Raw genomic sequence first — 19,899 nt, forward strand, 5'->3', positions numbered from 1 at the left:
CCAACTTTCTTCCAATGCCAACATTAAGAGAGGAAGAGTGATGCAGCAGCTTTGGAAACCAAGGTTATTTTTAGCCATACCCTGGGAGACAGTAGTGTTGTGTCTCATCAGTTCTTACCCACTTGAGTTGATGTTGTTCCTGGCTTGCCCAGTAACCAAGAGGTAGTAGGTCAGTTTGGGGAAAGGGATGGTTGCATTAGTCAACTTGGGCTTCCCAGACTCTGCCAGCTGAGTGACACAGGAGGAATGAAAAGTGATAGAGCAAGGTTAGAGCAAGATTCTGGTCCTCCAAAACAAGCTGGAAAGTGATGTCATCTCCTTTCTAATAATAATGCTGCCTCCCTGGATACTCAACTCGATATTGTTTAATCAGTAAAGTAATGGCATTTAACAAGAAGACTCCAACATGGAGAATAGGATTTACTAGCAGCAAAGACAACTCACATGGTAGAACGTCAGTGTTTATAGAGAGAACCCCTTCACGCACATTGCCTCACTGTCTCTCACAACAAGCCAGTGAATTAGGCACGGGAAGAGGAAACAGAAGAGAAAGGCAACACTAAAGGGCAATTAGAATGGTTTTTAGATGGCTCTGAGGTATGCAGGAAGGATCTATGGGAGAATAAAAGACTGCAGTTCCCTTTTCCTCGTTTCCATCTCTGCAGAATCATTTATTCACTCAACAAGTCCTACTGAACACCTCCAATGGGAAAGTCATTCTTCTAGGCCTTGGGAATATAGCAGCACCGGGATCCTAGACATTATCCTTCCCTTCGGCTGGGTTAGTTATCCTTACTCTGAATCATTACCCAGGCTGGCCTTTGCTCTATTCTTCTCTGGTTGTAGTAGTGACCTCAGGCCAACTTTCCCATTTTGCTCCAGAGTCCTTGGTTGTTTTCCTGGCTATCGATCACTTCCTGGAATGCACTGATCCGTTCCAGGAATACAACATGCTTTTCTGTTTGAGGCATAGACAATGGGTAGACTAAGACCCAAATCCTAACCGCGCCTTAATTCTGACCTACTTTTAAAATGTTTCAGGCAGTTCACACAATTCTTGAGGGCGGGAATAGCATATATTTTCTCTTGAAGGAGGAAACAGAGCTTGGCTGATGAGGTGGCAAGTCTCCAGAAAATGGTGAATAAACCTCTTCTCAATATTTGTCAACTTACATCTTTGTCCCTGATGCCCCCATCTTTTGGGGTATGTGTCTGAGGAGCACGAATAAGCAGGGGAAGGAATATGTAGGGCATATGCAGGGCAGCCCACCAGCTCTACGTTTAAGACCCCATCAGATTATGTTCTGCAGGCAAACATATTCTCCCACTGACCGTAGTGGGTAGAACTATATCCTTCCAAAAAGATATGTTCAAGTCTGAAACCTCAAAACCTATGAATGTGACCTTACTTGGGAAAAGGGTCTTTGCAGATGTAATTATGTAAGGATCTCAAGATGAGATCATCCTTGATTAGGGTGGGCCCTAAATCCAATGACTTAGATTTGGTATCCGTATAAGACAGACAAGGAGAATACAGAGATGGAGGGCCGAAGGCCAGGTGAAGATCCACATGAAGACAAGGCAGAGACTGGACTTATGCTACTACAGGCTGAGGAATGCCAAGAATTGCTGGCAGCCATGAGAGAAGGGAGAAAGGCATGGAATGGGTTCTCCCTCAGAGCCTCCAGAAGGAACTAACCCTGCCGACAACCTTGATTTTAGGCTTCTGTGAGCAAAACTGTGAGCAAATAAACTTATGTTGTTTTAAGCTGCCAAGTTTATGTTACCACGGTCCTATATCGCAGACATGATTCACTTTTCCCCTTTGAGCAAGGACTACTTTGGATAACTTGACCTGAGAGTACAGCCTTCATTCTTTCCCCTGAGGCCTTAGGCAACAGTTCATAGACAGCTGTATGATGCCCAGAGACACCATGAGTGTCCACCTAGCCGGTGTCTGTTCACCGGCAGAAGAGACCTGGGGACCCTTGTGAGGTGCTGGGCTCTGCAACTTCAGAAGGAGTGGGATAGATGGGGTCAATGTCTTCATCCATGTCAGATCTCTCTGTTCCAATCTCAGCCCTTTCTTCCAGTCTTATCCAAAAGCTGTTTTCCAGCTGTTCTTCAGCAATTTCTAGCTCTTCCTCTGTTTGTAAAATGGCCACGGTTTCCCGGGGTAAGTGTGAGGAATACAGCCCAAGTTTGGCTTTAGAACCAAACTTTGCCTCATAAGGACTTTGCTGCAAGGAAATGTTGAAGGCCTGATTCCTCTTCATCTGCATGAAGCACAGGCCTTCGGCCCAGTGACATGAGTGGTTACTTTGCAGCCAGGCACTTAGCATGTTCTTGATATCATGGTGTGCTCGCTCCAGGGAGCCTTGGCCTTGGCCAGGGTGGTACTTACCAGAGACAATCTTTAGGTCTGGCCATACTTCATTGAGTTCATTAACAACCTGGTTTCTGAACTCTACACCACTGTCAGATTCTAACACGTTGGGTGTACCAAGAATTGTGAAAATATCCAATAGTACACTGATGACCTCATGGGCTTGTTTGGCTTTTAATGGTCACGAGATAATAAATTTGGTTAAGTGGTCCTGGTAATATAAAATAAACTTGAACTTGCCATTGGCATTTGACTGCATGCCAAGTGTTTCAACTTGGCATCTGGAGTCAATGTCCTTGAAAGGCATGGGCTTGGGCACAAGGCCTCTCTTGGATGGATATAGGGTTCCTCTGATGGCACTGTTTACACAGAGTCAGATATAAGACAATGACTTCTTTGGTCATATTCTCATATTTTCCTTGCAGCTCCTTGAGCATATGTGTCCGCCCACCATGTCCAATATTGAGATGTGTATCATGAAGAATATCAAACTCTTCCTTATGTACATAATACCGTGTTTGATCTCGTTCTCCGTAAGTAGCCTCTATTAGTTTCTCTGTGCCTTGTACAGAGATCATGTCGTATTTTGCTGCATGGCGATAATCATGTGATGACTTCTTCCCCTTCTCCTTAGCTTCTTTGACTTCCTTTATTGTTTGAAAGTACTTTTCTTTGGAAAATACATTGCTGTTATAACTTTTGCTTTCTACTAACTTTGTTACGCTTAGAAGAAACTTTTCTCTCATGTTACTTATCTCCATTTCCATTTCACTTGTATTTGAAACAATGGTGGGGTCACTTCTAGCTCTCTGTGGCATCATGGAGAACTGCAAGAAGGATCCTAAGAAAGGAAGAAAGAAACAGGACAAAGTTAAATTTTCTGATATTCCATCTGGAAGACCTTCTCTCCAAAATTCCTCATTAATTCTTTTATCTGATTTTAAAGACTACTATATGGAAGAAAGATTAAATGTAGTAATAGAATAAAGTGGTAACAAAATAAAGCAACTAGAAAGCCAATTAGGATGATTCAAAACCAGAGCATGTCAATAGAATTTCAAGTCAACATGCAGTAATTTTAGATTTTAGACAAACAAAATAAATAGTGAAACCATTAGCTCATATAATGAAACCTAACTACTAGTCTTTATAAACTGAATAGGAGCGGGGATAAATGGAGATTCCTAAGGCAGTAAGCTAATATCTTACCTTCCCTATCTTCTAAAATAATATAAATGGGAGAATGTTGCTAGAAGTTGCCACATGATACAGTAGTCCCCCCTAATCCGTGGTTTTGCTATGATTTTGGTTAATTTGGAAAATTCCAGAAATAAACAATTCATGAGTTTTAAATTATGCACCATTCTGAGCAGTGTGATTAAATCTCTTGCTATCCTATTCAGTCCTGCCTAGAATGTGAATCATTCCTTTGTTCAGTGTAACCACACTGAAGACACTATCCAACCATTAGTCACTTAGTAGCCCTCTAGGTAATCAAATGGACTGTCCCAGTATTCAGTGCTTGTGTTCTAGTAGCACTTATTTTACTTAATAATGGCCCCATAGATATTCACATAACATTACAGAATATTGTTATAATTGTTCTATTTTATTATTAATTATCGTTAATCTATTACTGTGTCTAATTTATAAATTAAACTTTATCATAAAGATATATGTTCAGGAAAAAACATAGTATATGTAAGGTTCGGTACCATCTGTGGTTTCAAGCATTCACTGGGAGCCTTGGAATGTAACCCCCATGAATAAGGTGTGGGGCTACTGTAATAGCAAACTCTGAACTTGAAATTAGCACCAGGGAGAGCTTTTAGCCTTAAGACAATTAACATAAACAATTTCTTGTGGCTGAAGAGGTCTGTCCTCAATTTAGGAGAATCAAAGAGAAAGCGGTAGGATATTTTTATATTATGGTTTTACCCTGTCAATTGCACATAGGATTAGCAAATGAAGATTCTGAGTCTTTACCATGAGGGACCATGTTCTCCTATCTGTCCAGCAGTCCTTCTGAGAAGCTTCCAAATACTTCCAACCTTTAGTCATGTCCTCAAATGTTGCTGCCACAGGGACCATTCTGTCTGGGGAGCCTGGGCTAAGAAACAGCTGCAGCAGGACTGGGGAACAGACAGTGGAAGGTGCCAGGAACAAAAGCGTGCCAACATAAATGACTCTGAATGTGAGTCATGTGAACATTATATAACAGGAAAGATAACAGAAGTAAAAGTCTCATATTCAATAAGAGGACTCCAACTTGGTGGGTGAGGAAAAGGAGTTTTGCCTTCCTGGAAGGTCTCTGGGCCTAGCTTGTTTTGACACTGCCTGAGCTGAAGCCTACATATTTCTACAACAAAGCAGAGTCCAAGGGAACTCAAACACTCCAAAGCTGGGAAACACTTTCTGATACAGGCTTGATGATTCTGAATAGAGGTAGCAGGATATGTTTCCAGAAATGGAAAAATTATACCTATGTACATAGAGACACATCAGATTATCATGTCCCCCCAAAAGAGATACCCTAAATGGAGTCCATACTCCACCAAAATTGGAGAATTCTTCAGGGAGAGAACTTGATACTCAGATTATCTAAACCAAGATTCCTTTGTTAGAACAACTCCAGGATATGTGATGGTGATGAGGCCAGGGGAAGAGTTCGTATGATCACAGGCATTCCAACAATCTTAGGAAAACAAGATCCTTGGGATCCCAGCCATTACATGAAGAGCTGAGGGGCAGAGCTGAATCCTGAGAAGCAGAGAGAGATGGAAATGTTTAAAAGCCCTAAGTAAGAGTCTTACTTAAGCTGAGTCTGCTTCCAAGGTCCTGAAGTTTCTCCAATAGAAATATTTCAAATTCCCTTGTTCAGCATGGTTAACCATGCAACATTCCTGATTCTAAGACATTACTGTTAAACCATTGACTTAATGACAACTTTGAGAGGAAAACAGAACCTAGATTAAATGAACACATCCAAATTTAAAAACATGAAAATACACATTTCAGAATTGAAGAAATAGAATGTTTGCACAATGCTCTTTAAGTGTGAGCTTAAGATCCTCGGTGCAAACTGAAATTTAGAGTACCGAGAAGTCCTGCAGCAAACTAACGGCCCGCCCCCCCATGCCCCTCGTTTGTTTCATTTACCAGTGTCATTTAATCACTGACATGGAACTGTTTCTGAAGAAATATTATCAGCCCACAATCCTAGTGGCCTCAAAAGGTGTGACCTTGAACCAAGCCATTCACTCAGGTCCCCTGCAGCAAAGTTGGTCACCTATTTCTCTACATTGTTCATAAGAAATGCCTCTGGCCTGGAAAGAAAACTGCCTTCATCATTCTATTTAAATTCTTAAAGTGAGGAAGGGCAGGGGCACACGTCGTCAACACTGTACATCATTTTACTCAAACCTTTGCGAACTTCCATTTTAGATGATATTTTAAGTTTTGGTCTAATGGAACCAGCACCTGCATAAATGACAGTAAAGGATGTCCCCAGGTATTCCAGACTGAGGCTTCTCAGTGTATCATAACAGCTCGAAGCAGTGGTCTAGATGCTACTGGAAAGCCCCAGTAGCTCCTCTCATACTTTATCCAATGGCAATATAAAACTCTTATGCAAAAAGTTTTAACATGCTGTTCATGTAATAATATCCATTAGGAAGAAGGCAGTTAAGACTAGCTTTAAGAGAGGCAATGTTCCCAACTAGCTTTTCATCTAGGCCTTATCAACGAACCATATGTACCCCAAAATGCTGCCTGCTGTTAAAAAAAAAAAAAATCACTATCTTATTAGGCCTGATTTCAGAGAACTGTTAGAAAGCCACAAAGTAGGCCTGACTCCAAAAAGCAAATGTCATCTGAACTTCCCTGAAAACTGACCCACTGAAAACTAGGTATTATCCCAAATCACCACGCATAACACAAAAGCTCTTCATTTACAAGTTTTTAATGAAAACTGTGTATGATTACTTTATTCCTGCATCTTCTCAATTGTTTCTTCCTTATATTTGCCCTTTTCCTTTCCTACTTGGCGAGATTTGGCTTTACGTTCAAGGATCTTTTTGCGGTCTTTGTCCAGCTTTAGTCTAGTGATAACCACCTGCAGAAAAATTAGAAAACAACAAAACAAAACACAACACTTCTAAGTAACAGTACAGAACACACGGGAAGGCCCAACCAACATTCAATTCAATTTACCAAACTTAGGGCAGTAGAAACCTGATCATTAAATGTTTAACTCAGAAGTGCCAGAAATGATTCCTCAGCTCCCGTAACTACAGGAGCGGGCAAGTAATGTAAGTTAGCAGGTGGCTTAGGACTGAGGGAAACAAGAGTGCAGCCTCTATCTAAAGGGAGCTGCTGTATCTCAACTCCAGCTAGGTAGCAAAGTTCCCAGTATGGCTAGATCTTCCCATTTTCCAGGAAAGTCAAAAATCTAGATTTTTACATGAAATCTCCCAATCTGTAAATATAGGTAAATTATTCAGATTGTTTTTAAAAAACACTGGATGGACCAACCAAAATAAGTCTCTTAGCCAAATGTGGCTCTTGGGCTGTGCTTTAGAATTTCATGGTATAGAATAAGGACCATATCTCATATTAAAGACTGTGATTATCCATCTTTTGATTATAAATTATTTCCAGCCTTTCTTCTAAATTCTTTTCTAGAATAAAGGCTTTTACTTCCTGTGCAGGCTCTGGAAGGCCCTCAGATTGTGGCCAGTGTAGCCACTCAATTTCTGAGAGATTCTGGTTTTAGTGAGGAGTCTAAAAGGTACTTTCCTGGATCCTACTGAATACCTGGAACTTATACTAGTATGTATGTGTGTGTGTGGTGGTGGGGGATGGAATGATGGAGAAAAGGGGCTAAATCATACAGGGTAATGAGCCGAAGCACTACCAATAGGGCTACATTTGAACAAGACACTGGAAAAATATCCTGAAGAAAACAGCAAGTACGAAGGTCCAGAGGCAGGAGACAGGTGTGTTTCTCAAACTTGAGTGTGTCTAAGAATCCACTTGAGGGCTTAAAACAGATCCCTGGGTCCCATTCCCAAATTGTGCTTCAGTAGACCTGGGAACAGAACTTATAATTCTATCAAGTAGCTAGGTGATCTGGCTAACCAATGGATACACTCTGAATAGTTGTAGGAGCAGCAAGGCCAGTAGACTGGAACATGGAGAATGGTATAAGATGACATGAAGTGGCTGGTGAGGGTATATTAGCTAAGGCGGGGTCTCCAACCCCAGGACTGTGGACCGATACCGGTCTGTGGCCTGTTAGGAACCAGGCCACACAGCAGGTGGAGAGTGGTGGGTGAGTGAATGAAGCTTCATCTGTATTTGCAGCTGCTCCCCAGCACTAACATCACAGCCTCAGCTTCACCTCAATCATTGGGCATTAGATTCTCATAGAAGAACCGGTCCCTGGTGTCAAAAAGGTTGGAGACCACCGAGCTAAGGTTTTGCAAGGCACTCTGATGGTTAACAAGCAGACAGGATTCTGGATTTAACGTCGTCAACAAGTCTTAGTGACTGATGTAGAACATATTAACACGTGGCAAACTGTGAGAAGTTTCAACGATAAAAACAGGAGTTTGAACATGTCAGGTTTGAGATAAGTTAGACATCCAAGTGGAAATGAAAAATAGACAAATGGACATTGAGGTCTGGGTTGGAGTCATCTGCTTCTAGATATTTGGAAGTGCTAAAGCTGGAATAAGAGATGAAGATGACTACTGAACCACAAACTGAGGTGGAGTGTCATGATGCCTGTAATGCAGGGATGGGGAAAAGGGGGAAAGAAAATGTGGCAAAATGTCAGTAGTGAATTATAGGTGAAAGATACGCAGGTGTTTTACTGTACTAGCCTTTTGACTTTTCTGTAGTTTGAAAATTAGATTTATGGTGGCAACTTGAAATCATAAACCTCAGTATATGAACACTTACACATGCACTTATTATGTTTACAGTAAACATAACTAGAGACAGTGATATCAGAGAATTCACATTAAAGTCCAGGCAGAGGACAGATATTTGCTATGGGTATCAAGATCAGATGTTCTATCTTGGCTGAGATATCATTTGTAAATGGCTTAATACCTACTTTGCAGAGTTGTAAAGCTGCCTTACTGCTAACTCAACTGTTTAATACACAAAAGCAAACAGGGTATAAACTCCATTTCACCTAAGATTATCCTATTTCCTGGATTTTAAGATCTGTTCATTATTAGATTGTTGACTGATCAGCTCACTAATAGCTTTTGAGGAAAAAATACTTTATATTTCTATGGGACTGCCTGGTAAACAAGAAATCATATTTGCCAACAATTGCTTTAATTTTCTTCTCCCCTCTCAAGCATTCTCAAAAACACCTACCTTGCTGGGGTGAATGCCGACATGAACAGTTGTGCCATTAGCCTTCTCCCGCTGCACTCGTTCAATGTAGATGACGTATTTCTTCCTGTAAACCTGGACTACTTTGCCAATTTGCTGCCCTTTGTAGTGTCCTCGCACAACCTAAATGCAAATTCAAAAATAACAGAAATATGCAGACAAAAAAACCCCCACTAATTTTGTTAAGTCAGGATAACTGAATCTTGTGTACATCATTCAGTCAGATCTATAAGACCTTTCAATTTTAAAACACTTAGTTTTTAGTGGAAATGAGCCAATAATTCTATCTCTGGCTTTAATTATAAACTTGTAAGCAAACCACACCCTTATATAAATCTACAGTCACGGGCAGTGCACCTGTACAACTGACGGTCCAACAGTGTGGGCTTGTCACAAGTTCACCATGGCTTTCTGTAGCCAGTCAAAAATAAGGAAATCATTCCATCTCAAAGGGAGCAACAGGCCACGAGTATTTCATTCACAACCCATTTAAGTGTCCAACCTAGTGTCAGAATAGGCAGTAGCAGATACTTAATGAAATAAACCACTTCTGTCCCAAAGGTTACATAACATAGTTTTCCACCCAGGAGTCCCAGTGATCTCCAGCTTGTCAGGAGGGAACCCAAAGTACTCCTGGACTGATGTTTCTTTCCAGTTGCAGGCTTTCGTGCATTAATATATCTTGAGAGCAGAGAAGACTGCCTTCTAAATCTAATGGCAATCTTAGCACCAGCAAGCAACAGCCAATGGTTGTTTGCAATTCACACCACTATTTGGGAACTGGTTTCATTTACCTAAATGGGTGCTAACCTCATGAAATAATATTGGTGATATGCAAGCCACTTTAGAGACTGCTAGAATCCTTGCTGAAAGTTACAGCTAAGTAACATTTAGAGAAATTTTCACTTAATAGATTTGACAAATTATTTTCTAGTAAACTCAATCACATGAAACCATGGTTCTGTTAGAACTCCTGTATCTGGATTTTGATTCAGATTGTTTACTGGTCTTCAAATGCCCCATCAATGACTAAACATATGAAGAAAATGATCAACCCAAAGTAACATTCTGTCCTTTCTTGTTCTTGTTTAATCACGGCTGCATCTGATGCTTGGGAAAACTAGTAAAAGTGAAGTAAGAACTGAAAAGCAGCATACTTTTTAGTCCCTGGCTCAACTCCTTTTGCAATCCTGGGAGCAAACATCTCAGATGTATCTCTCAGAATGCATTCCCTTTTCTATGCCAAGTGTGCAGGATATTTACCAAGATGACCTGAACACAGTACATACCTGAACCTCATCATCTTTTCTGATAGGCATGGATCGAACATTGTACTTCTGTCTCAGCTCTTTGGAAAGAGGAGAAGACATAATCTTCCTGCGAATGTGGGAAGGTGCATTGAAATGCCTTTTACGGTTCTTGCTCCGGTCAGAAGTCACAAAGGGGTTGAACTTCATACTGGCTAAAAAGTTAAAATAGGTGTAAACCCTTAAATCACCAAAACCTCATTCAGTTTCCAAACCAGTAACAGCAACAATCTCATCTTCAAAATTTAGAATGCTCACAGAAACTGTAATGTTCTTTAACTCTCATCAGAAATTGCTTGAACTCAGCGGCCTATTAACTGAAGCTTAAAACTTAAAAATTCTGCTTTACTGAGATGCCTTCAATATTTTACAGAAGAATATTTTTCATTACTAATACAGTTGTTTTAGTTATTCGACTTTGTTTACTCTCCAAACTGAAGTCACGCAACAGGACTTTTACCTCTGCTGAATTAGGGTAAAGCAGACAGACAACTCAGTTCTTCAAACATATAGAGATCAACCAACGCTAATCTACGGACTTGAATATGAACATATATAGCCCTCTCCAAAATGAATGCATCAGGCCACCCTTAAGAAACCTAAAAAATTCTGCACAGATCACGGGTCCAAAAAGCCTTACAATGGGTGAACACGGCCTGGAAATTTCATGGCTTTGCCAAGAACTTATTTCGAGACCATTCTTTAGGAAACTACACAGCCCAGACCTGACTTCACCTCGACAGGACACCTCCCTCCTAGCTCCCGTTTGCGTCCCAAAACCTATTCTCCCTTCCCCAGCCCGGCCCTTGTGCTAAGGGGAAAACAGGTTGAGACCATCTTAGTCCCTCTCTTTGGCTGCTACTCGGCCACTAGAAGAGTATCGAGGCTCCCGGGATCAAGAGCCACCGCGCCCGTGAACGGATGGCTACGGATTACGGATGCGTTCCTAGTAAATCCTCACCCGCTGGAGTTTCAGCGATGGCCACAGAAAGGAAGAGACCCACACGCTACTTCCGGTTGTGTAAGTTTACGAGAGCTCTCGCGAGACCTATGTCTCTTAAAGCGAGAGGGGCGCTGAGTTGGGACTGGAAGAGGAAATCGGGAAAGAAATTGATGACTAGTGTCACCTCGCGGCTAGGAGGGAAACTGCGAGGGACTGAAAAACCAGGTCTTGTAGCCTTTCTTCTGAGTTCTGGGTTCTGCAGCTGCTTCTTCTGGGATGGGCCGTTACCCTAGTGGTGGGGATTGCTCAGGGTATGACTGTCCCGGTGGCTGCTGAGAAAGCGAGCAGCCTCAGGGGACCCCTGTCCTTTCACTCCCGAGCGCCCAGCACCCCTTATTCCAGAAAGGGCAGGTCCTGTATTGACCGCCAGGTGACGCTAGGACTCTAGCCGGCCGGTCACCTCGGTTACCCAGACACCACCATCCCCTCCGCGGGCGAATGCATGGGCGTGTCGTGTGCAGGTCCTTTAACAAGCTCCATCCGGGCGCTGGCTGCCACCCCGACATCACGACGTGTGCTGAATGTGCTGCAGAGCCCGCCCGAGCTTCGTTCTCCGGCCGAGATTCGGGAGGCTTTTGGAGGACTCGGGGCACAGTTCCGCTTGCCACCCCGAGGGAGTAGGTCTGAACCAGCTTTTCTCCAGCGTTTCTAACGAGCTCCCAGGTGATCTTTAGGATATTGGTTCGAGATCACACTTAGAAGGAATCTTTCTATGCGGAGAGCTGTGCCCCTTTCTGAATTTTACTACCTACTGTCATTCATTTCAGTATCTGATGGAAGCCGGGTAAGGGGGTGCGCACCCTTGCAAATGAATTGCAGAGCTGGGTAAACTTCCAAAGCATGCCCCACTGCGCACCTGGTCGGGGCTCGGTTTCTGTTGAATGAATAATAGAGGTGTCATACTGAGGGAAGACACATTTCATATTACATAAGACGTAGGGAGCTCGCTAAGTGCTAAGGATACCTTTCTACTCACTTTACATTTTTAGCTGCTTTAATCCACTAAATAACCTTGTGATGCTGATATTGTCCCCAAGAAGTGAGAGAAACTTGTGCAAGGTTATACAGAACCCATAGGTTATAGATAAACCCATGCAGGCTGGCTTCCTAACCCCTTCTGGTAACTCCGTATATTGTCTCAATTTGTGGGAACCCACTGGGTCAAGTCAAAAAGTGATGAACCATATTCTTGAGGGCCCAGAGTAGAGTCAATAAAGAACATGTGTTTTTATGATTTAAAAATAGTCGTGGGGGGAGGGGGTCAAATATGTGGTGACAGAAATCTATGAGAGGTGAACACAGTGTAAATATATATATGCCTTACTATTAAAGTGTACAGCTGAAACTTATTGGATTAACCAATGTCACCATAAAAAGTAAATTAATTTTAAGAAAGTAAAGTAAAAAGCATAAATAAAAATAGTTGTATTCTTAAATATGCAGTGAAGGAAATAGCCCCAGATTTTATTTGTAATTTAAAAATTCAGCGAGAATTCTTCTGCAAATGTTTCAACAAATGTTTTTTACTTATATTATATTGAAATATAATAGACTAGTAGTTGCTTATATTTACATTGTACAATTCGATGAGCTTTTTTAAAATTATAGTTGGCATACAATAATATATTAATTTCAGTTGTACAGTTTCAGTTGTACAGTGATTAGAGATCTATATAAATCACAAAGCGATCACCCCACCAAATCTAGTACTCCTCTTCCCGCTTACGTATGTATTACAACATTGTTGACTCTTTTCCTTATGCTACACTTCACGACTATTTTGTAGCTATCCATTTGTACTTCTTATTCCCTTTGTCCTTTTCCACCACTAGTAGCCCTCAAAATAGTCTTTGTATCCATGAGTTTGTATCCATTTTTGTTGTTTATTTTGTTCTTTAGATTTCACATGTACTTGAAATCGTGGTATTTATCTTTCTCTATCTGACTTCATTTGGCGCAATACATTCTAGATCCATCAAAGCAATATCTTTTTCCATCCCCTTCCTTTTAGTCTCTGTGTGTCTTTTAATCTGAAATGAATCTTGTAGGCAGCATATGTAGGGGTCTTGTTTTCTTATCTATTCAGCTACCCTATATTTTGGTTGGATCACTTAATTCTTTTCTATTTGAGGTAATTATTGATAAGAATGTAGTTATTACCATTCTTTATTCCTGTTTTTGATACATATTTTTTCCTTAAAGAAGTCCCTCCAACATTTCCTGTAATATTGGCTTAGTGTTGATAAATTCCTTTAGCTTATTTTTGTCAGAGAACCTCTTTATCTGTCCTTTGACTCTAAATGATAGCTTTGATGAATAAGGCATTTTTGGTTATAGATCCTGGGTTTTCATCACTTCAAATATTTTGTGCCAAGCCCTTCTGTCCTGCGTAGTTTCTTTTGAAAAATCAGCTGCCAGTCTTACTCTCTTGTAGGTAACTAACTGCTTTTCTCTTGCTGCTTTTAAGATTCTCTCTTTGTATTTAACCTTTGGCATTTTAATTTAAATGTGTCATGGTGTGGGCCTCTTTGGGTTCATCTTTTCTGGGACTCTCTGAGCTTCCTGGGGTCGTATGTCTATTTCCTTCCCCAGGTGAGGGAAGTTTTCCATCATTATTTCTTCAAATAACTTTTCCTCTTCTTGTTCTCCCTCTTCTCCTTCAGGTGCTACTATGACACAGATATTTTAACATTTAATTGTGTTCCATAGGCTCCTTAAATTATTATTATAGTCCTGGCTTTTATTTTTCTTGCCATTCTGATTGGGTGTCCTTGACTTCCCTATCCTCTATATCGGTGATTTGATCCTCTTCTTCATCCACTCTGTTGATTCCATCTAATGTACACTTCATCTCAGATAATATGTCTTCATTTCTGACTGATTCCCTTTTATAATTTCCACTTCCATTTTTATGTTTTTTATCTCTTTGTTAAAGTTCTCACTGAGTTCATCTACACTTCCCTTAAGTTCATTGAGCACCCTTATAACCAGTGTTTTGAACTCTGCATCTGTTAGATTGTTTGACTCCATTATTCCTGGATCTCTGTTCTGTTCTCTCATATGGTTTCTGCTTCTTTGTCTTCCCATTTTGGCTGCCTTTCTGTGTCTGTTTCTATGTATCGAGCAAAGTTCCTAAGTCTCCTGGTCTTATTAGCATGGTTTGTGTAATAGGTGTCCAGTGGCACAGTCCTGAGAGGGGTTCAGCTGCAGGCCAAGTTTAGCCCCACCCTGTGCCCCTCTTGGGCCACCTGTTAAGATTTAGCAAGCAATCCACGGATGCTGTGCTTATAGTTGCCTCAAGAGGCCACGCCAGAAACTGAGGCCAGCTGTCACCAGTGTGAGTCTTGGTGCTGCTCAGCAAAGAGCACTTGACTCACCGAGGATATACTTGGATGTGGCTTGGGTGGGGCCACAAGTTGGGGGAGGCAGAGTTTCAGGAACTCCTCTGGGTGGAGTGACCTCTGTTATCCAGTTCGTTGACATCTCAGGTATGGCGGTGCTGCATCCACACACTGGGAGTGAGGAGGGCTCAACAGAAGATCAATGGATACCACTAGCACTTCTGCCCAGGAGAAATCCTTGCATTTGGCCCTTGCTCCAACAACTCAGTGTCTCCTTGTAAGTCCTTGGTGCCCCTGGAGCAGCCCACTGGGCACTGGTGCTCAGAGCGAATAGGTCCATCACTGCCAAAGTTTACTCGCAGACACAGCCCCTTGAAGAGGATGTCCACAGCTGCCATCTGTAGCTGTTGTAGCCTCTGTCCCATAACGCTGCTTGGGACCAGGCAGTCTCACATCTTCACCGCCTCCCACTTCCTATCGTTGTAGGGTGATTTCTTAATTCTCTCCCTAATTGTAGGGCTTCTGTTTATCTAGACCCCAGGCGACTCTGCTTGTTGTTTGCTCTGTGTTTCCATCACAACTTTGATTTGGTCGCAAGAGGGGATGAACAAAGCCTCTATCATCGTTGCCTGGGCTCCCAACAAATGTTTATTGTCTTTCATGGGCCAGCCCTGAAATAGACACTGGAGCTACACAATGAAATTAGTCAAAGTTTCTGCCTGTAGGAAGCTCTTTGCCTAAGGGGAGAGATAAACAATGAAATCAACAACCACAGGACCCTAGGAAAAGCACTTGCTGAGCTGAGCCTGGTGTCCTTGGTGCTTTTGTGCTTCAGGAACAGAGAGAGCTCTGGGGTCAGGGAAGACTTATGGGGTGAGGTCACCCTTGACTGAGTTTTGAAGAATGTAAAATTAACTCCATGAGGCAGGTGGGAATAGCCTGAGGGCAGTCATGGGTGTGAAGCAGTGTGACACATTGTCTCCAGGAGCCAGGTCCTTATGGCTGGAGTGCTAGGCGTTCAGAGAGAAGCCCACAGGGCTCTGAGGCCAGTGGAGTTTGATTTGGATACTGAGAACCAAAGGCTCCTGTCTTTCTACCTTGCCTTCCTTTCTGGTCTTCACATTCTCACCCCCTTCTCTTCTTACTGCCCTTACTTGTTTCCTTAACCCCCCTCTTTTTCAGGTCTTCCTGTTATCTTCCTCTCTTCCCACACAAAGGCTGCCTCTGTTTCTTCAGCCCAGCCACCCCATTATTTTTCTGCTGTCAACCTTCCCTCTGAGGCCTCCTTATCTCTCCTCCTTCATCGAACACTGAGTCATCAAAATTAAACCTCAGCCCACCATTTGGGTATCATAACCACTTTGTACAGTATGAAGATTACTGGGGTACAAATTGTACACACAGATGCAAAATTACTGGTAGCTTAGTTATAGAGTCAGTTTATCTTTGCAAGTGTGTGTTGGATATCTTGGCTCTACCCTGCCTGATCCTCTGGCCACCTAGCCTGGCTGCCCTTTCTCTCTCTCTCTCCTTACATTCCTTTTACATGATTAGAAAAACTGGCTCTTTTGAATCCTATTGACCCAGAGCCCACCAGCAGCGTATGGATCCTTTGTTCAGTCGGCCTACATACACTGTGCAAGTATATATTAGAGGTAAAGGCTATTGTGGGATGTTAAACAAAAATTTTAACTTCCAAAGCTGAATGTCTTTTTTAAAAGAAAGGGTTTATTGGGCTATTGCTAGCAAGAGAAAGACCAGGTCCTGGGTCATGAAATCTAAACCACCAGCAACGATGCCAGATGGACAAGCCAACATGTCCACCGTCCTGGAGTCAGTGGCCTTTTTTATACATCAAGTAATGGGGGGAGAGATGTAAGTTGTTTTAAAAGAATTCACATTGGCTACAAATAAGGATAAGGTGAAATGGGGGTAACAGCCTGAAAAGTTTATGTGTAAGCAAGAAGTGGAGGCTCCTGGGGTGATGCCCACTGGAAATAACCACCTGGGAGTTAATTCAAAGTCCCAGCATACACTCCGGAATGTAAGCAGTCTTTTGTTGGTTTTGCACTGCAGTTGTTAACTGATTAACTCCTACTTGTATCTTCCTTCCACCCTCTGGCCTGCTGTAGTATAATTTAGGTCATCTCAGAATTTTCTCCTTATCTGATGAGAAGTGGCTCGTGTCTCTGTGTGTAAGTGGGGATGCCTCTGGACAAGGGGAGGAAGAGAAGAGTGAGAATTTATATTTAACCACAGGCCTCCATCTGTCTGTCTGTCTGTTTGTTTACCTGCCTACCTGTCTTTATGGAATGGTATTTTCCTGTAGTGCCCTGACCTGAGGGTGGTTACTTAAAGCAAAAGATTTTATTTGAGAAAGGGAAGGAAAGGTAGAGAAGAATCAAAACAAGCATGTAAAATGATGGGGCCCAAAGAAATCCATAGGAACGTAGAAACACTGAGAATGTTAAACTTTTTGCTTTCCTTCCTGGGGTTCCTGTTAAGCATAAAATGTCACACCTCTAACCAGACAAACCAGCCCCACTGAGCCAGTAGCCGACACTCTCGAACCACAGGATAAGCAGTCTGTCAGCTTGTGAATGTTCTTGGGCCAGCTCCTCATGGGGCAGTAGGTATGTACACTGAAGATATCTTTAGCTTCTATGTAATTTTTCAATTTAATTTTTGAATACGTACTATGTTTACTTGGTTTAAAAATCAAAAAGTGTCAAAGGGAAAGGGAAAATTCTCCCTCTCATTTCATTATTTTCTCACCCCCTTCCACAGTTAATCACTGTTATTTGTGTGTGTGTGTGTGTATTTCCCCCAATTTCTTTAAGGAAATAAAAATGTAAATTCTTATTCCCCCACTTTCTACACAAATTGTAGTATGTGATACCAGTGTTCCACACCTTGCTTTTCCCCATAGGCCATTGTATCTTGGAGTCTTTCCGTGTTGGTGCATAGACTCCTGCCTTGTTCTTTTTACAGCTGCACGGTAGTCCCTGCATCTTATGTTATACAACCAGTTCCCCATTCATTGGCATGTAGAGTTTCCCCAAGCCTTTGTTATTATGAACAATGCTGCACTTACGTAACACTGTACATATGTCATAGGCAAGTATATGTGTAAGGTACATTTCTAGAACAGGAATTGCTGGGGAAAGTGGAAATTTTGATAGATACTGTCAAATTTCCTTTCCTAGAGGTTTACCAATATACATTCCCACCTCTTCATCTACTTCCCTTTAGCTCTGGCAGCGGAGTGGGTTTTGAAACTTTCATGGTTTAACAAGCTAATAGGTGAAAAATGGCATGTCAGCAGAATTTTCATTTTCATTTCCTTCAAAGAAGTGGCTGAATAAATATTTAAGAGCCATTTGCATTTGTATTTTCAAACTGTCTTTTTCATCTAAAGTGAATTATCTTAAAAGTCCAAGCTCAGAGCTTCCCACATGCATTTGTAATGTCTCTGGAATCTTTGAGAAAATACATACTTTTATTTAAAAAATAGCTTTTGACATTCTTTGATAATAAAAGAATCGCTATCTACAATTCACCTCTGAACAATATGAAAACACTACAGGTATTTTGAAATTAACTTCTGGCAAACACAACAGAATCTGAAAAGAATAAAATCAGGTCCCCAGAAATCCATGACACTATTGAAAGGCTCATTAGAGCCTTTGTAAATGTAACATTTTCATTCCTATAATAAATATTTTCCCCATGAATCCATCTGTATCCCCCTCCCCAACAGCACCTATCCTCTTCCCTAGTCTTGAGAAGAGCATAAAGAAGCCTATACGTGCTTTAAATCAACCCTCCCTGTGTCCCCTGTAGCATGGATCCCATTCCCCAGCAGTCCCCAAATGACCACTACTTCAGGCATTTGGGAACTAGATAAGAGGCAGAGCACTATGCATTTCCCCACAGGTAGCAAACTGCTGAGAGACGCTCAGCTGTTAGTAAACCTGGGCTGCAAACAACTACCTCTTTGAGAGAATAGTTGAACATTTTATTTTGTTGTTTTCAATCCTAAAATTAATTTAAGATTATGGCCCACAGACTTATGGACCTTTAATAAACAGAAAGTGGCAGTTCTCAAATGACTTTCTCCCTAGTGGTCCTCATCAAGGACCCCCAGGACAGTCCTGGGTGGGGGTCCCCAGGTAAAGAGGCCCTGGCCAGTGGCCAACAGCACCTGGATTTCAGGATTTGTTGAGACAGTAGCGTTCTGACGAGCACAGCTGTTTTCTTCCCCACCCTTCCTCACCCAGCCTAGACTGGGAATCCACCTCCTAAACTGGCCCAGCTGGTGTGGCCTCTAATGAGTGGTTGGGTCATAAGGAGGACTTGGGCTGGGAGAGAGGCTGGAGCCCCCAGGGGTTAATTTGCCCACATAGTTTTCAGCTGACTCAAATCTCGGCCATCAGGCTTCCCCTGCTCTCCCTGCCTCCCAGTCCATCCTTGAGAACTCAAGACTCAAAATTTGGACTATTCCTTGGGCCTGGGAAGCTTGGGGAAGACCTCTGATTCTGTTTGTGGGCCAGTCTGCTGGCCTCGGCCTCTGTCAACAAACCCGTTTCCCGATGTGGCCTCAGCTCCCCATGAAGACCTTTTTCTGTTAAGTAGCCTCTTAGATCAGCTACTTCCTTAGGGAAAACCTTCTGGCTGGCGATTTGGGGGTGGGAAGGTACACGCTGGCCCAGCTGCGAGGGTCATGGATGGGTTCTGAGATATCGGGAAGCACATGTGCCTTCAGCCACTGTGCCACCCCTCCTGTTTGTTCCTGAGAGAAAACTAGAGAACCCTGGGTGGGAATTCTGACCCAGAAGAGTCCTGCCATTGGGACCCCATCTAGCAGAATTCCTTGTCTCCACAAGAGAGCCCCATCTGGCTTCAAGTAGGTCACCTGGCAGATAAAGGCTACACCTCAGGTTTGGTGACCCCACAGGAAGGAGTAACCATCCATCTTCCCATCTTGCTCAGTTCTAGCCTAGAGAAAGGGGAAAATATCTGCTGAAGATACACAGGGGTGGGAGGATGGCACAGCTGTTGTTTCTGAGGAGGGGCTTCCATCACATTTTCCACCCTGGCCTAGAACCTGGAGTTTCCAGTTCAGTCCAGAGCTCAGTTCCTCAGCTCAGCTCTAGCCTTTGAGATCATTAGCCCCCAGCCTCCTTGTCATGCCTGAGCCTCTGCCGGGAGCAAGGAGCTAGAGGTGACGAGATGCCACCATACTTTCAGTCAGCACCATCCTAATGCCATCTCTCTGTCCCAGGCCTCCCCTCTGCCCACTTGCCCTTCAGGGCTTGGTTGGATCAGCTCTGCTATGGGGGCCCTCTGGCCGCTTCCAGGCCATGGCCAGTCTGGCAGGGTGGAGTGGCACAGCTTCCAGGGCAGCTCTCTGGCCAGGCCTCGCTAGGCAGCCTCTACAGATGCCACCAC

The 19,899-nt window shown here is 42.7% G+C and overlaps 2 protein-coding genes across 4 annotated transcripts; both read right to left on the reverse strand.

Annotated features, from left to right (window-relative positions):
• Positions 1-445: 445 nt before the first annotated feature.
• Positions 446-6,182, reverse strand: KRABD2 (KRAB domain containing 2). The gene is given in 4 exon segments (XM_039847302.1): positions 446-2,720; positions 2,722-3,227; positions 4,373-4,393; positions 4,396-6,182. Coding segments are annotated over 4 exon segments (1,368 nt in total). The 5' UTR covers positions 4,478-6,182; the 3' UTR covers positions 446-1,961.
• Positions 6,183-6,329: 147 nt separating this feature from the next.
• On the reverse strand, positions 6,330-11,225 carry RPL26 (ribosomal protein L26). 3 transcript variants are annotated; one of them, XM_039847303.1, is made up of 4 exons: positions 11,066-11,225; positions 10,087-10,259; positions 8,780-8,920; positions 6,330-6,500 (listed from the first exon to the last, which is right to left on the reverse strand). In XM_039847303.1, exons 2-4 carry the CDS (start codon positions 10,252-10,254, stop codon positions 6,372-6,374), a joined length of 438 nt encoding a protein of 145 aa, XP_039703237.1. In that variant the 5' UTR covers positions 10,255-10,259; positions 11,066-11,225; the 3' UTR covers positions 6,330-6,371. The 3 variants fall into 3 exon arrangements, with proteins under 3 accessions (XP_039703237.1, XP_039703238.1, XP_039703239.1); XM_039847304.1 differs by having other exon boundaries at positions 10,939-11,078; XM_039847305.1 differs by lacking the exon at positions 11,066-11,225 and having other exon boundaries at positions 10,087-10,278.
• Positions 11,226-19,899: the final 8,674 nt, after the last annotated feature.

Source organism: Pteropus medius, unplaced genomic scaffold, assembly GCF_902729225.1.
Source record: "Pteropus medius unplaced genomic scaffold, Ma_sr-lr_union100, whole genome shotgun sequence".
Classification (NCBI taxonomy): Eukaryota; Metazoa; Chordata; class Mammalia; order Chiroptera; family Pteropodidae; genus Pteropus; species Pteropus medius.

Excerpts from the sequence above, each read along its gene's own strand:
- RPL26 (XM_039847303.1), bottom strand. The coding sequence starts at position 10,254 with ATGAAGTTCAACCCCTTTGTGACTTCTGACCGGAGCAAGAACCGTAAA. Across the intron at positions 8,921-10,086 it reads GAAAAGATGATGAGGTTCAG|GTTGTGCGAGGACACTACAA; the intron begins GTATGTACTGTG and ends ATTTGCATTTAG. Across the intron at positions 6,501-8,779 it reads TCGGCATTCACCCCAGCAAG|GTGGTTATCACTAGACTAAA; the intron begins GTAGGTGTTTTT and ends ATTTTTCTGCAG.